Below are 16844 nucleotides of genomic sequence, written 5' to 3'. Positions count from 1 at the left end.
TTGGCATTAATACATGTTGGAAATTCTTTTTTGAAGACTGCCTCTGTAGTTTAAGTTAGACTATACAAAGATCTTTATCCCAAATCTTACTTTTTAAATTCCAAGACCCAGACTGGAATTAAAAGCCTTCAGGGATCTTTAGCTGGGGAGGGTCCAAGGGGAGCAGTGTGTGTGCAGAAAAAAGTCACCAATTCCAAGCGAACCGTACTGGGATAAGTTAACAAATTCACCATATGCCAAACAGCTGACAGTCAGCAGGGCATGATGCAGAACAATTGTCACCACATGATAAACTCATTGAATATTAGTATGTTACAGCAGAAGCAATAACAGAAAGAGTTAAACCAATATGCGTGTCTTCTGTCTGACTGTTTTGTTCAACGCCAGGTGAACATGGTGATGGATTTGGAAGGAAGTGACCTGTTGGCGGAGAAGGCAGATAGGAGAGAATTTGTCAGTCTGTTGAAGAAAATGTTGCTGATCGACGCTGATTTAAGAATCACTCCAGCTGAGACCCTGAACCATTCTTTTGTTACCATGAAGCACCTCCTTGATTTTCCTCATAGCAACCAGTATGTAACACACACAAATTATTTTTTTCAAATCTCCATTGCAGTTATTCATGTGTATAATAGTGTTGTTTCATCTGCTATCAGGGAGAAAAATCTTTTGTCATTTTTGTAATGTCTTAGAGAATTTTTTCAAGTGCTTATAATATTAGATACATCTGCTTGGTCAAGGAAACTGAATAACTACATTTTTTTTTTTCTGAAAAGTAATATTTAGAGCTATAGATTTTGAAATTATCATTTATATGCCTGGTTGATAAAATTCCAACACTGCAGAAACGGGCTTGATTTTTGGAAGCATGCAGAGCCTTAGTTCCTGTCAGTCACTGAGAACCAGGGTCAGCATTTCCTCTTGAGACGAGGAATGGAGTGAAAGCATTTCACTGAAAGAAAGAGCTTTCCATCCATTTAGTTTACTATCCTTCCTGCTTGTATGCAGTTGTTAGAAAATAGTGTTAGATACAAGGAGCAGGAAATAGCGGTATTTTTCTTGATTTTAAAAATATGTATTACAAAGACTTGGCATGAACGTAGCAATAGTATTTCTTTTTTCTATGTCTGTGTATAATGCCATTCTGTGAAACTAGGAACTGTGGGCTTTGAACTATTTTTTTTTTCTTGTTCTGGGGAATTGTTTTATACATTTAACAACATTAAATACTAATTAAAGCAACTTATTTTCTGGTTTTGATAGAGTGAAGTCCTGTTTTCATATCATGGATGTTTGCAAATGCAGATCAAATTTGTATGACTTAAGTAATGGCAATAAAACATCACTTATGAGACCAGTTGCCTCAGGCAGTGCAGCTAATCTGACTGCGAGCTTTACCAAAATTGGTCCAGTAAGAAGTCAGGTAAACCCAATCTTTTTTTCATTATAAATTCTGTTAATGCAGTTTCTCAAATTAATTTCATAATTGAAAAAGTACATCTAGTAAGTGACAAAAATCTTCTTTTACTCTGATTTTTTTCCTAATGTTTTCTTTAAACCAACCAACCAACCAACCATTTAGAATTCAGTATGTTTCAAAATTAAGTTACAAACTGGTGTTGCCATAGCAAACGTATTGTAGTGTATTGTAGTGCCCTCCGGTGGCCAAACGGGATTGCTGCCCGTGAAATGTATTTGAAATTTTAATTTTTATAACTTACTGTAGTTGTTTATTATATAAGCTGGTGGGGCAAGTGTGTGAGAGATTTAGATTCACAGTCATAATGTTGCCTGTATTGAATCTGTTCCCATAGGCATTAACTGCATCTGCCCATTCAGTTTTGCACCAAGGGATACCATTGCAGGCAGGAACTGCTCAGTTTGGTTGCAGTGATGTTTTCCAACAGGCATTGATTATATGTCCTCCAACTATTCAAGGTATGTTTAACTGTAATTGTTACAGTTCCTGAAACATGAGCGTTACTGTCTGTCTGATAGCAGTGTTTGAGTTTTTCCTTATATCCACTTAAGCTATGTATTTAGAAGAAATTATGTCATAAAAAAATTAGTATGTGAGTCAGATCCAGATACATTGCACCCTTCTGAAAGAAATGGCAAATCGGCATCTGCAGAAATCCAGAGTCCATCTTCATATACCATACACGCACTTATGTATGTATACATATATATATATAATCTTGGATAAAACAGAGGGACACAATGTGGAAGCTGAAGCAAGAAAGGAGGGTATTCTGAAATAAAATCTGAGAGGAAACAAGAAAGATGAGAGGAGTATCAGTGTTGTGGTAGGTCTTGTGGTGGTGTGGGTTTTTTTGTTTCTTTTTTGGTGGTTGCATGGTTTGGGGTTTTTTTGTTTGTTGGTTTCGTTGTGGTGGTTTGCTTGGGTTTTTTGTTTGGGTGTTTTTTCGTTTTGTTGTTTTGTGTTTGGTTTTTTTCCCCCCTAACTACATCCCTAGGGTATCTTAGGGATAAGGATAAGAAAATATAACAGTTCTTGTGATAAATCTGGATAATAAAGTTGGGATTTTTTTAATTGGACTTCCAAGTGAATGTGTAAGAAAACATCTGGAAACTTGGGGCTTCATTTAAGGATGTAACTGCCCTACGTAAAATGTCACATTTACTATCCTGCAGTTATAATGCGAGACAGAACTGCTGCAGCTTTCTGATGGCTGAAAAACACATAAATAAATCTTTGAGAATGTTGTTTGCATCGTGCTGTGAGGAGGAAAGGGCAGCTTGGCTGAACTCCCCAGTATTACAAAGGATAAGATTGTTTTAAAAATACAATTTTGTATTTATGGAAAGAAATAATTGGCTGAGGGTTCAATTATCAGAAACATTTGGAAAACTGAGGTGGAACTAGCACAGAAGTATTTCCGCAGTGTAGAAAACCACCAAATAAGCATATGTGTCTTTAGGACACATGGTAATATAGTTGACCTCTGTTTCCCTAAACAAATGCATTTGCATCATGCAAACTTAGGTCTTATTTTTTTGGAGGAGTCTTTAAAACCTCATTTAGATCTCGGAACATATCAAGCATAACTTGTTTTTTCTGTTTATAATGGGCTGATCAGAGAGGAGCTGATGAAAACCAGCCTTTCTTATCCTAGTAATAGTCATTTAATGGAGAGGGAAAGGTAGTTTATATTGTTTGCTTATTAAGTTAACTTGATTATAGTCTTCATGTCCAAGCATGCAATTTATTTGTCTCTGTGATGGTTCAACTTTATGTTGAGATCAGATCTTGAAATGATGGAGTCTATAGGAAGCAGGTTTTTTTAAAAATTACTTTCAAACTCCTCCTTAATTCTCCCTCTGCAGTTTGAAGTTCTAGAAATCACACTAGATTCACTCTGGAAAAAAAAAAACCCTAAACCAACCAAACAAACCCAAAAATCAACCCAACCCAAAACACTTTTAACCAAAGCTTAGAGCCCAGGAAGTCTTTATCTCTTTAGATAAAGACAGATACGGAAGACTATCAGTAACGTTGTTTGTGGCTGTTGCATCCACCCTGAGTTCCAGAACTCGTGAAAGTTCCGAGTATTTAGAGTGTCAGAGGCTATATGAGCTAAATGCATAGCTTCGTACAGATTTCCTTCTGAGCACTTAGTATGGTTGAGTAATTTCTTATTTAAATTGCATATAGGCTTTACACAATGACATATTCCACAATTTAAAAGCCTACTATTTTCATTATACCCAGATGAATACAGTAGTTATAGAAAAGGAAAAGATACAGGCAAATACTTTATCTGTGATCTGTATACTGTATTCTTAGTATGATGATAACTTTCCAAATTTAAATTCTGCTACAGCTTGAATGAAGGGAGTATATTGTTTTCATCACATAGGCGACAAGTTGAGTTGCTGGTATGGAGGGAAAGAGATATTAATGGTATCTGGCCCTGCTTCAAGGTTTCCCTGCTTGGCTGCTCTGTCAAATATTTGAAGTGCTAAAGCTCGCTACTTCTGGCAGAGTTGCTGTTCTAGATGGCTGTGTGGAAAAAACTAGTCAACAGTGTTTCAAGATTAAAAGCTTTGAACTGCATAGTTATAACTTAGTATTGTTTTATGATGAGAGAATTATATATCAGATGAAGATTTTCTTTCATCCTTTATTGTAAAGATCTAAAAAAATACCCAATGCTTTTAATCTTTAGTTAAGTAGTTCTTTAGTAGTTACCTCCAAACGCCTGTTGCTTAATCTTTGACTAAAGCACGAGACACAAGGTGCAGTTAAAAGCTGAAATTATTATATTTACCTAGCCAGTATTTTCTTCTAGCATAGCTGTTCTGTTGCAATTTGTTGAAAAAAAAGAAATCCTCTTTCATTTTAGTTTATTGTTATTCTGTCAAAAATTATTATTAATATTAAACATTGCAGCATTGCTATGTGTCTGTTACTTTCCTGTGACAATAATAAAATCTATACAGAGCATAAGATGCATCTTTTTCCTATTATGCTCTTGTAATATTCCAACAGTGCTACTGTTAGCATTATTTTGATAAAGGGAGGAAAAGGACTATGGATTCTACTGCAAATATTTGATGGCATGCACAGAAAATTTTACATTGTTTCTCACAAAAGAAATGGTAACAAACAGGGGCATTACATGTGTGGCATTGCCCGCTATTAAGAGTTAAGAGGAATGGGTTTCACCGAGCTGGAAATACAGAGCATGAGATGTCCAGGAGTCAGCTGTGAGAAGCTTTGAAATTCAGTTCTGCTTACTTTTGTCTGCTTCCTTTCAAATACTTTTAACGTAATGTATGATAAAGTATAAAATGCTTAGCTTTGCAGAACTTTCTGCCAAAGTCATTCCACTTTCTAGTAGTCTGTTTCCAAATAGTAGCTATTGGCAGTTTCTTTCTGGAAATTATGGTACCAAATATTTGTGCATGTATGTAATGGCACAAAAATGTTTCCAGTTTTGATTTATTTGGTTTGAAAATCTAAATTATGGAATTAGATCATAAACACATCAAGAAAAAAAATAGTAAAACGTTGTAAAATTATCCTTTATGTTTGCATTCTGCTCAGAGAAAATATGCAAGACTGGTGTTTTGCTTAAAGCTCGTGTGTGTGTTTTTCTCCCTGATAGGAATTCCTACAAACCATAGTAAACCCACCAGTTTCACCCTGAGGGTGGATAACGCAGTTCCGTTGGTGACCCAAGCCCACGCAATTCAGCCGCTACAGATTCGAGCAGGAATCCTTTCTCAGGTTGGCTTACTTTAACATAAAAATCTTACTTGTTTTATTATTAGTTGGTAAATATTTTTGCCCTGTAGAGTTCTGTTGCAATCCCTCTTCTATTTTGTGCTGAACTGCAAGCAGCTAATGTACATTCAGGCGTTCTTTGCATCATGAAATCTTCTCTGCTTCACAACAGACATGGTCAAATCAGACCCAGCAAATACTGGTTCCTGCATGGCAGCCGGTGGCAGCTCCTGCTACATCTCTGGCCTCTGATCCTGTGGCTGGCCCACAGAGGCTTGGAGACTGGGGGTAAGTCCGCGTATTTTTGTGCAATACCTTAACAGCTTTGGTTTAACAAGATCTACAGATGCAATGCAAATGACTTGCAATTTAAAATTTCCTTTCTTTTTCCTCAGGAAGATGATTACCCAGGGCACCCATTACAATTCAGTGATACCGCAGCCTCTTTTAACACATCAGATAACCTTGTCTGCCCCTCAGCCAATTAGTGTGGGCATTGCACATGTTGTCTGGCCTCAGCCTGCAGCTACCAAGAGGAACAAACTGTGTCAGAACAGGTTGGTGGAATATTTCTAACATTCAGAGATAGTGTATCTGTAGTTGCTGTTCAGTGGGCAAGGGAATAGCCTGTAAAAGTGGCATGCTTGTTAGCAACAATTGTACTGAAATGGTCTTTTGGGAAAATTTGTTCTTTCTGCTCTAAGTTTTCCGTGTTATTTTGGTAATACAGACTAGATGGCAAAATACTTGCAATAGTAAGAGATTTTAGTTCCTGTTGGTTGTATGTGCCTGTCATGATAGCAAAGTTGTCTTTGTAGCCTTTGGGAAGATATAAGAATATGTTGAGGTAGCTCTAATGAGATGTTCCTAAGCTTATGTGCATGAGGATATATCAGCTTTAGACAACTAGAAATAGATACCATATAAGAGGGTTGCAGTATGCCTTACAATCATCTTAATAGTCTGTCTTTCACTGGTGGCCAGAATTACTTTAGCTGCTTGCTGAAGAAAATATGCCCCACTGCCATACAAAGTATTTGCAAAGGTGTGGGGTGCTCAGTAAAGGGGAATGCATGGGTTACAGAGGGCAATTTCAGCAGTCTGGTTTTAAGCAAGGATTTAATCCAGAGGCTACCAGCTTTTGTTTTCAGGAAATCTCGTCAGGTTTTGTTCACTTGTTTTTCACCCAAACAGGATTTTAGTTTCTTTTTTCGTTTATAAGAAAATGGGATTTTCAATGTATTGTGTTTAATGTTGTTGTGAATTTCAGTCTTAGATATTACTTAGTTTGGATGTGGCAACATAGCTTCTTATTAGCATGTTTCTAGATTTATTTTTTTTTATTAATGTGTGAAATCATATATGCCAAGCATTTATGACTCTCTTTCCTGGTTTATGTTTTTCTTTGTATTAGTGTAGAAACTTGGTGTTTTAGCCTACGTTGCTTGCTTTGTTTTTGTTGAAAATAGTACAGTTTTCAGGTTTGTTGGTAGAGATTCACTAAATGTTAAATGGTGTGTTTTCTTCACAGGAGCAATGTGTTACAAAATACCAATATCCAAAATTCAGCCTTTATATCTCCAAAGATACTTAACTTGAAGGCTGTAAAGAGAATAAGTTGTATAGAAGCACAGGACAATCATAACTCAGAAGGACAGGAAAGTAACTGTTGTGAAGCATCGGTCAGGCTGGACCCTGATTCATCTCTTTCAACCAAACAGCGCCAGGCTATCTTCATTGCCGGTTCCCCCAGCCCAGCAGTCAGTGTGATCACCATCAGCAGTGACACAGATGAAGATGACATAGGACGAACACATTCACTCAGAGAGTAAGAATCGATGGTTACTTTATTAAGGTGTTACTTAAATATAGTATAGCTGTCTTAGCATAGCAACTGTATTTAATGAATCTGAGTTAGAAAAAGACAATGACTTCTAATCAAGTTTCACTAAGAAGTTAACTCTGTAGCAGTGTATCTTGAAAGTGAAAAATACTTTCAAAAGTCTGCCTCATTAATCTGTATGCATTAGGCATTTGCAACAGGAAACAAATTACTATTCTTTTGTAACAGATTTGGTCGAAACTGAATACTTTTAGGTCCAGCATACTTTTTTTTTTTTTTTTTTTTGCTTAATACTGTTATACCCTATTTATTTGTTTAAGATCAGTCTTCTGGCTTAGAATAACAATATTGATTATACTAGCAGTAGCATCCAGTAGATAACATTACATACATACGGGTAAAAAGTACTTCTCTAACAGTATGAAAACATGTGCATTTGGGTATAAAAGCAGATGCTGAGCATGGTCCCCCAAAGGAGTTTTCTTTCACAAAGTTATCAAAGAAGCATGTATCACTTTGAGGGCTTAAAAGTTTAATATTTGTTCGACTTGTTTTCACTTGTAATGATTATGAACTGGAGGTACTTGTATTTAAATCTAAACTGTGTGAAATGTTTCAAAGCTCTGAACTGTTGTAGTAAAATCTTGTATCTACTTGTTTTAGTATTGATTCAGTAAAAAATTTATTCATTTAGTAGGTTTTAAAAAATGCATGTTTAATCTAGAATTTCCAAAAGAACTCTGCAAAGGTTTAAAATTCTATTTAGGATGTAAAAGAAACAAGGAATTGGATGTTAGTTTACATTTAAGGGACCTTTTCTAATATTTGACCTCTTTTTATTCCATAATTAAACCTTTATTCCATACACTTAAGTGTATGGAAAGAACGAATGAGAGATGATATGTTTGCTGACTTTCTTTTTGGGTGGCAGGTGTAAAGGTAGCCTTGACTGTGAAGCCTGCCAGAACACCCTGAACATTGACCGTGTGTGTTCTCTCAGCAGTCCTGATAGCACTCTGAGTACTAGCTCCTCGGGACAGTCTAGTCCATCTCCTTGCAAGAGATCCAACAGGTAAAAAGCTGTGCTCCTTTCAGTAAAAAGAAAGATCCTAGGATACAGCAAACTCTGGTTTATAATAAAAAATGTGAACGTTTTGTTATGGTTTTTTTTATATATATATATATATATGCCAAATGAGGTATTTAAAAATTAATTTGTTGGCCTGCAGTTGCACAGCGTAGACTGTTCTTTTATCATTCCTAACAGATCTATCTTGCTACATTGGAAGTTTTCAGAATACTGAATGAATGGTGTTTACATAGAAAATGTAAGGATGTTGCATGCAACTTCCTTTAGAACAAAAATCTTCTAGGATTGCAAAATTAAGTAAGCCAAAGCAGGATGTGACAGATTTGAAGTTACCAGAACATCATTAATTTTTGCACCCTCTTGTTCTCCCATTGTGTGTCTTGTATTTTAATCACTAATGACATTGATGCCTTTTTTCTTCTACCAAACGTAAGCTTCACTTAGGTGAACACTGTTCATATGAGCAGCTTTTAAATATTTTTATCTTCACTGCTTGATGTCTACTTAGTCTTCATTTTTGTACATTATTCAAAATTTACTCTTAGAAAAACAGTCAACATAACTCTGAAAATTAATGGCATTTTTGATACAGTACCTGAGGGCTTGACACTAAAACATCTATCTGTGTGATACTCATAAGACATGGACCTGTGACACAGACATTCCCACTGACTTGAGATGTTCTGGCTGGGGCTTTTCTTATTTTGGTCCCTGCCCTCCAGGTGCTAACATGTTGAAACTTTAGTTGTAGCTATGAGCACTTGGCACTTATCAGATTTCTAGATATGAATTTGGGGTCCAAGAAACATTTGAGATACATAGTTGCTGGTACTGGTGAAAAGTTTGATTTAATATGATTTACTCAGTATCTCATAGAAATTATTATTTTTTTTCAAGCAACCTATGGCTGACATAAGCATGACCAATTCTTTTAGTTTTACTCTACAGTTCACTTCCTATTTTCTGTAGAATAGCTTGATATGTAGAGAAGAGTGATTCAAACTCGGAACAGTTTTTTTGTGCAGAATTAGTAAGATTGGAGTCTAAATGAAAAAAAAAGTTTGTTTAAAGTGATTAAAGATTCTATCACAGCATGTATTGACAAGGAAATGGAACTGCTAGTCTGTACAGGCAGTTTTGTTTTAAACAGCCAGCCTGACCTAATGATACTTTTAATGAATAATTTATATATATAACTGTTTCTACTTATATAAACACAACAGCCGTGTAAATAAAGGGTTGCGCTTGTCTCCTTAATCTAAATATGTGAAAAAGAATCTGTCACGCAGAGCCAGGGCTCTCTGGAGGAACTTCAGAGACACCCAATTTTTCAGTAGATAAGGTCTAGTGTAGCTGCTGGTGGTTGATATGCAGATGAGAGGGAGCTGCCTGCCACTGTGCAGATTGCTTCCCCAGCACACTCTATCCCATCCTGACTCTCATGGGCCCCAGGGATGGCTTTTTTGCAGACTCCGGCATGTAGCTGATTTCTAGAAGGAAATTAGATCAGTATGTTCTCATTTGCTAGTGTAATAACCATCGGGAGACCTTTATGTTTTGATTCAGAAAGAAATGAAATAATCTTCGACCTTTTATTTGACCTAAAAATCTAAATTTCAGGTGGTTTATAAGTACAAGATTATTTAAGAAATAAATTGCAAAGCGGGTGCAAGTTGAGTTGCACACCTAAGTCTTCATGTAGAAGTTATCTCCTTCCTCTGAGAAAGAGTTTGAGTATTGAACTGCCATCTGAATGTCTGTGCTTGTGTAATTAAAATGTAATGTTTTTATCCACCTTTGAATAGTTTCACTTCCATAAATTTTATGTGGTAATTGAATAAAGTGCATCTATATTATGAAAATGTATTTTTTTCAATGCAGTACTTTTTATTTTTTGATAGTATGTCAGATGACGAACAGGAAAGTGGCTGTGATACGGTGGATGGTTCCCCAACTTCAGACTCTTCAGGACGTGACAGCCCATTTGTGGAAAATGGCTTTGTAGCTAATACCAATAAAAATAAGGAAGCAAGAGCATCGGTTAATCCTGAAACCAAATCAGCTGTTTGCACAGTAGTGGTACCACCAATGAGACTTGAAAACACGTTACATCTTGATGAACAGATGGTGAATACAGGTAAGTTAGTTCATGTCTTGTTTTGTTTTTTTTTTTTTTCTTCCTATACCAGTAGATAAGAATAGAAATTGGAATATTTATTCAGTAGCCGTACATATGAAGATTTTGACTTATTCATATATCTGCTAATCTGTAATAAACACTTCTAAATTGTGTTGGTTTTTTACTTTAATTGGTGTATTATTTTATTATTTCTCTCTGGTACCTGAAGCAAATGAAACTTTGTCTAACTTTTGTTAGAAGAGAATAGTGACAACAAAAATGTAACACTGTTCATTTATATCTTGGAAGATGCTACATGCCAGCCACTGAAAAAGGGTCGGTCTGTCCTGGGAAGAATAAACCAGTCTTCTGTTGTAGGAAACCGTCAGCAAAAACTGACATCAGCATTCCATCAGCAACATATAAACTTCAGTCAGGTATGTGTAGTTATATCTAAGAAATATTTTTTTCTTTCTTGAGGTTCCAAACATGCTGAATGCTCACAATTTCAATTGCTGTCAATAGCAACTGCAGGTTTTCAACAGCTTGATTACAGAAGTGTTCAAATCTTGAAAAATGGATTTCAACTTACTGGGCAAGTCATAAGTATCTTTCAGTCATTTTCTTAAAGCAGCTGACTTTATTTTTTAAGATGATAGAAAAGCCACACTGGGAAAATTATCAATGCCTACACAAAATCAAAGCATGAGACAAAATGACAAATATATTAGCTTTTTTTCTCCTACATCCAAATGCTAAAATGCTCATAGTGTGCAGTTAAAAACTGCAGTTTGATTTCAGTCTTGTTCTGTTAGTAGTATGCATGAAAATGCTTGTAGTTTGAGTGTCCAGGGATGAGATAGAGCTTGCAAATCCAACTGTTCCTCACCTTTGCTGCCAGGCAGTGAAGCTGGGGGAGGGAAGAGGTTGTGTTTGTAGTTCAGTCCAATGTTGGAAGATACCCAAAGTTAATTTAAAAGCTACTTTCATCGTTACCCAACAACATAATAAATGTGTCGACTGTGGCTGAGAACTGAAGTTGACACATGACATCAAGTTTAAGCGCCTTTTAATTAATTAATTTTGAGCTGTAGCTGCATTGAGCTTTTGGTTAGATATCTGGAGGTAATTTGATATCAGCGCAGCACCTGTTTGTGTAAGTCTTGCAGTCTAACTGTGAATAATAAATTTTAAGTTAAATACTAAATGCAAGCATGCTGTATGTAGATAAGAGGATTTACCAATAATGACTTGAATAGTTTAGATAGAAACATTTGGGTGGGTGACACAATCTCCCCTTCTGCATGATTATTCAGAAGGATTGGTTTAATTAATTCTAAGCAAACCTTAATATGATCAGCATGGTATTAATTTTTAATCTCATCAATGACTGCTGCTCCTCAGCCTCTTGGCAGAAAGCATAGAACATTATTTTCTTTACAAAAATTTATGCTGATCCTTCCTTCTTTGGTAGATGCCCTACATAGTTTGTCATCTGCATCATTTAATGGGAGTAATTGATTTTTAGTCTTCCTCTTTATAACTGTTAATGATTGCCACATCTTCCTGTGATCATAGCCCTAGACTTCTGTTTGCCTAGTTGTCTCAGATATTTTCAATCCGTTTATTATTTTTTCTGCTCTCCTCTAAAATTTCTCTCCTATTTGTCCTCTTTGTGCCTCATTATGGTGCCCAAACTGAATGCAGCACTTCCAATTGATGCCAAGCCAGTGCTGAGTAGAGTGGAATAAGCACCTTGCTCATGTGATACATGGTATTTCTGTTAAAACAGCCCAGCATGGCATTTTATCTTTTTTTTTTTTTTTTTGCAAGAGCATTAAAATAGCTTGTTTTCTGTTTCCCATCTCTTATTGTCAGATTTCCTGTCTGTGCTACTATCTAAATAGCTGATTTTTTTGTTTTGTTTTGTTTAAGCATTTAATTATTCCTGTCTCTATATTTCTCTTGATTTTAAGTTGACTAGTTTTAGTGCATTATTCCATTTTTCAAACTGTCTTTATACTTAGAAATATTAAGATCTGCCCATTTCTGTGTGTGGACAGGTTCAGCACTTTGGATCTGGGCCGCAGGAATGGAACGGAAACTATGCTCATCGGAGGCAGCAGCCTTACCTCCCAGCCAGCGTTGCCGGCCATGCTTTCTCCCTTCCGCAAGGAAGTCCAAATCACACTACCGTGCACGCGCATCTCTCTGGAAGTACCCACCTTGGAGGACAGCCTGCTATTCTTCCGTACCCGTCGTCGGCACCCCTTAGTACTGCTGCGCCTGTTGCCCACCTCCTCGCCTCGCCGTGTACCTCAAGACCGTTGTTACAACATCCAACATACAGTATATCTCATCCCAGTGGTATAGTACACCAAGTTCCAGTTGGCATAAATCCCCGTCTCTTACCTTCCCCAACCATTCATCAGACTCAATACAAACCGATTTTCCCACCACATTCGTACATTGCAGCATCACCTGCTTACACAGGATTTCCACTGAGTCCGACAAAACTCAGCCAGTATCCATTTATGTGAGAACTCAGATACAGTATATTGAGGAAGCTCAATGATACAGAAGTTTGATTTAAGAAGAAACATGGTATTTATTAAATATTAGCCATGGCACAACAGGAAAATTATTTTTTTGAATCATGTAGACTTGGGTGCAATTTAAACAACTCTGAGCTTTAAAAAAAACTCACTTTTAATGTGTTTTGCACATTTGGTATAACTTGTCTTTGGTCATGTTATCTTCTTATATAGTAACTTTAGACAGGTGACTTATGGGAGCAGAAATCTGGTTTTGCTCCTGCTATTTTTTATAAAATTGCCTTCTAACTAGTGCAAGACACGTCTACATTTGGGAAGCCATTCAGTGTACAGAACTAGAGCAACAGATGCACATATGTCAGCAGTACAGTGTAGAAGTAACTTGTTTGTATTGCGTATCTTGGTGTTTAAATGTTGAGTCACTTATCTAAAAGTTGAGCTGTTGTTCTTCACATTGCATGTGTCTTTTGCATGGGCAAAAAAAAAAAAAAAAAGCCTAAACATTGCTCTTAAATGTTGTTGTCCTAATAATCTCAGCTGCATTGTAAACTGTTCCCACACATAGTGCCTTAAATATTTGAGGTTGTTAATGTTATTACTTATATATAAATGTTGAGGACTGCAGCACTTAAAAATTCAGATCTGCTGATTTTTTGATAGCGTAATGCTCATTTTGGGTTTTGTGTGGTATGATTTTAGTATTGGGTGTGTTTTCCTTATCGAGAAGGCAGCATGTTTTGCTGTAGCCGAATTTTGCTGTCTTTTTCCCCCCAGAATGATCTAGCTTCAGGACAAGACTTTAGTAGTGCTTAAGAAAAGTTGATTCAGTAGTTATTGAGTAGTGACACACAGCACACTATTTCATACTGGTAAATGGAACTGCAATACAACCTAAGTAGTTTATTTTAAAAGTGTTTGTCTAATTGGATATAATAAAAAGTTTAGAGGTGTGGTAGGCATGACTGACTAGCTAATGAAAGAAAAAGCCAAGTGCTCATTGATCCATGATGTGGTTTCATCTTAGCTTGAGCAAACCATGCAGTATTTAATAACTAGTAGCAGAATATTTACTATTGAAGCTTGAAAAGATGTGAGTTCTTTGTGTGCAATCTTTCATTTATGCATGGGAGAGATTTTAGTCTTTTTACATTATAGTATTTGTTTTAGCCTGTTGCGGGTGTTTGCTTATTTAATACATTCCGTCAGGGACGTAAATGACATGCTTTTTGCATTATTTTTTTTCCTTAGGAAGTGTGTCTCTCTTTCGTTTTTTTGTTTTGTTCAAATGAAGTTGCTTTTGCAGCACCAAAGACTTAATCATCCATTTCCTATAAAAGGTAGCTACTTTTTCATAGACCTCAAGTATACTGTAGTGTAGAGATGGGATTTACAGAAGGTATTAAGCTGAGGCTGTGTTTTAGCTTATGGGCAAGTAATAAATTGTATCATTTATCTTGAATGTATCATAGATAAGCTGCTATATAATGATTGCCACTTCAGATAGCTGTGAAATTAGGTGATTAACTAGTTCTTTCTTAGCCTTCTAATTTCTGTACAACTCTAATTACATGAAATAGAAGCCGGGTTTTGGGTTTAATTTTTTTCTTTTTTAAATTACTATTTTGTTTTCATGTTTGAAGTGTCGTAACTACTATACTGTAAATGATGGAAGATGATTGCATATGTTTTTTTGGGTGTGTTATTTGCATCAGTATTTTATCTCCATTAACTTTGAGCTCATCACTGCATATAAGTGGATGTATTGATGTAACTTAATTTTTTTATGTTTTCATATTGGCATTGTGTAGACACTTAAGAAGCTGCATCTTGCAGGCTTGACTTAACTTTTTTTTAAAACAAAATCTGGAATACAATCCTTGCAATGTTGACTGGAATAAGAGTGCAAAGCATTTGAGTTTAACTCTGTCAATAAGCTAATAACTGGTAATCTTTTTCTTTACTCCACTAACACAAGCAGTGTTTTATTTAATGAATGTCTGAATGAAATAAATGTGCCTACATTTGATTTATTTTTAAAGTAATAACTAAAATACACAGTATTAGATCATAAAAGAAAAATAAAATACCAGCAGTACATTTTTAATCACACTGAAAATTAAGAAACCTAACTTTTCCCAAAAGTTTCAGTGTTTTTAGTAATCAACTCTATGCATTTTGTACAAGTGTGTGTATATAAAGTATACATTAGAAACTAGGAGTATCCTGATGAATTTGAAATCTTATCAACACATATATAAAGCCTAAATATAGGGAGTCAAGGAAATGCTCAAATTGGATATCCACCTTACCACTTCAAACTTGTGCTATACGGTCCAGCAGATAGTTTTCTGTTCACTCCCTTGTGTTGGGAAGCGACCTTTTTTTGGTGCTTACTCCATTGCAGGCAATGGACACACCAAGTATCGCCAATGCAAATGGAGTAAATGAATTTTGTATTGTGACAACAAAAAAATACTGCATTTTTTTTTTTCTGGGGCCATGGGGATCTTCATTAGTCTAATGTATTTACTGTACTTTCTTTTTACTGTGCTTAAAGTTTTAAGCTAACATGCTTGTTAAATTAACACCATTATCTGTATATCACCACAGTATCCTATCATACACGGGAAAAAGTTGCTGTAAATGCGCCCCAAATTAGATCTGCTGCTCTTTCTATGTGTTGTAATTCTATAAATGTCTGCATTTCAAAGAACGAAATATTTGGGAATCTGCCACAGCTTAAATTCAATATACCGGCTGACTTTCCCCCCATCCTGCAATCCACTCTTGTGAGAACGGACTCTTGTCGCTGCAAGTGCCCGGGGCCCGTCTGCAGAAAAAAAGGCTTTCAGGGTGAGGACCTTTTCCATGAAAAAAAGTCATCCTCTGAGAAGCATTTATACACGTTACCGTTTTAATGCCTTTTTTAAATAAAACACTGCATGACTACAGAATTACATACCTGCATATTACTTTAATTTGCAAGATTTTATATGAATTTCTTGTGTTCGGTTTTTAACTTCAGGGTGTTTTATTGGTCAAATATGCTACTGTATTAACTTTTGGTTTTAATTTTTAAATTTTCTGTTTTTATTGCTAATTAACTTGGTTTGTGTTAAGTAAAAGTTAAATCACACTGCAAGCTGTAGGAAGACTTGTTCTAGAAATACCCAGTGATAGAGACTTGATTACTAAGTTTGAACTGTTACTGTTTAACGATTTGTAGACTTGTGGCTTTTTTTTTTTGCTTTGGATTTCTATGCTACACTAGTTCGCCATGTAGCAATTGCACTGTGCAATATTACAATATGAGGACTGGGAAAATTTTTTATGGATGTAATGTCTCTTACAGTTTGCGATAGTATTTCTTTCTAGTTCTCAGTGATTTAAATGTGACCAAGCCTTCTGTACTTTGTCACAAAAAGCGGGTTTTCCAGGTGACTATTTTGGTGAGTGTCAAAATAAGAATTTATGGTGTATTACTGTCGAGATTCACTTTGAATTAAAATATATATTGCAGCAGATGACTTTTGGTGGCTTTCGGTTTTTTTGCTGTCTTACATCAAGGCTGGATTAAGGTGAAGGCGATGAAGATTCCCGGGGAGGGCTCTAAAATTCTGATATCATTTGGCTAAGCTTCTCTTCTTTCTGAAATGTTAAATATTACTAACTTTCAAGGTTTGCTTAGGAGGATCTTGAGATTCTGCCTTTAGCGTAGCCAAACCTTGAAGGTTCTTTGTTCTGGTTGTCCCACTTTTTTTTACAACCTTAGCAAAAGGTTATCTGACCCAGATTCCAGCAGATACATTGCTGCTGCTGGAGTTCATACCGAGCCTGTGGCAACTGCTGCTTGGCCAGCAGGAAGGGGCTCCCGCTGCGGCAGGTGGCCCCACGCGGCCCGTGGCTCCAGATGGCCGGCCCGGTATGGCCCGGACGTCCACGGAAGGCACATTTGCCGGTGCTGTTGCCAGCCAAGTGTGCTCGTT

The 16844-nt window shown here is 36.3% G+C and overlaps 1 protein-coding gene across 4 annotated transcripts in view; it reads left to right on the top strand.

Moving 5' to 3' along the window:
- The window catches only part of HIPK3 (homeodomain interacting protein kinase 3), a 111935-nt gene extending 95553 nt beyond the window's left edge, over positions 1–16382 (top strand). For all 4 annotated transcript variants that reach the window (XM_075755255.1, XM_075755258.1, XM_075755257.1 and 1 more), the window contains 11 exons: positions 388–572; positions 1264–1423; positions 1815–1938; positions 5133–5254; positions 5424–5539; positions 5647–5808; positions 6783–7079; positions 8026–8166; positions 10086–10321; positions 10613–10740; positions 12367–16382. In XM_075755255.1, coding sequence (XP_075611370.1) covers positions 388–572; positions 1264–1423; positions 1815–1938; positions 5133–5254; positions 5424–5539; positions 5647–5808; positions 6783–7079; positions 8026–8166; positions 10086–10321; positions 10613–10740; positions 12367–12843 — 2148 coding nt within the window. In that variant the 3' untranslated portion in view covers positions 12844–16382. The remainder of the gene's footprint in view (positions 1–387; positions 573–1263; positions 1424–1814; positions 1939–5132; positions 5255–5423; positions 5540–5646; positions 5809–6782; positions 7080–8025; positions 8167–10085; positions 10322–10612; positions 10741–12366) is intronic.
- The last annotated feature ends 462 nt before the right edge of the window (positions 16383–16844 follow it).

Source organism: Balearica regulorum, chromosome 5, assembly GCF_011004875.1.
Source record: "Balearica regulorum gibbericeps isolate bBalReg1 chromosome 5, bBalReg1.pri, whole genome shotgun sequence".
NCBI lineage: Eukaryota > Metazoa > Chordata > Aves > Gruiformes > Gruidae > Balearica > Balearica regulorum.
Note: the sequence above shows the minus strand (reverse complement) of the source record. Positions and strands in the feature narration are given on the sequence as shown.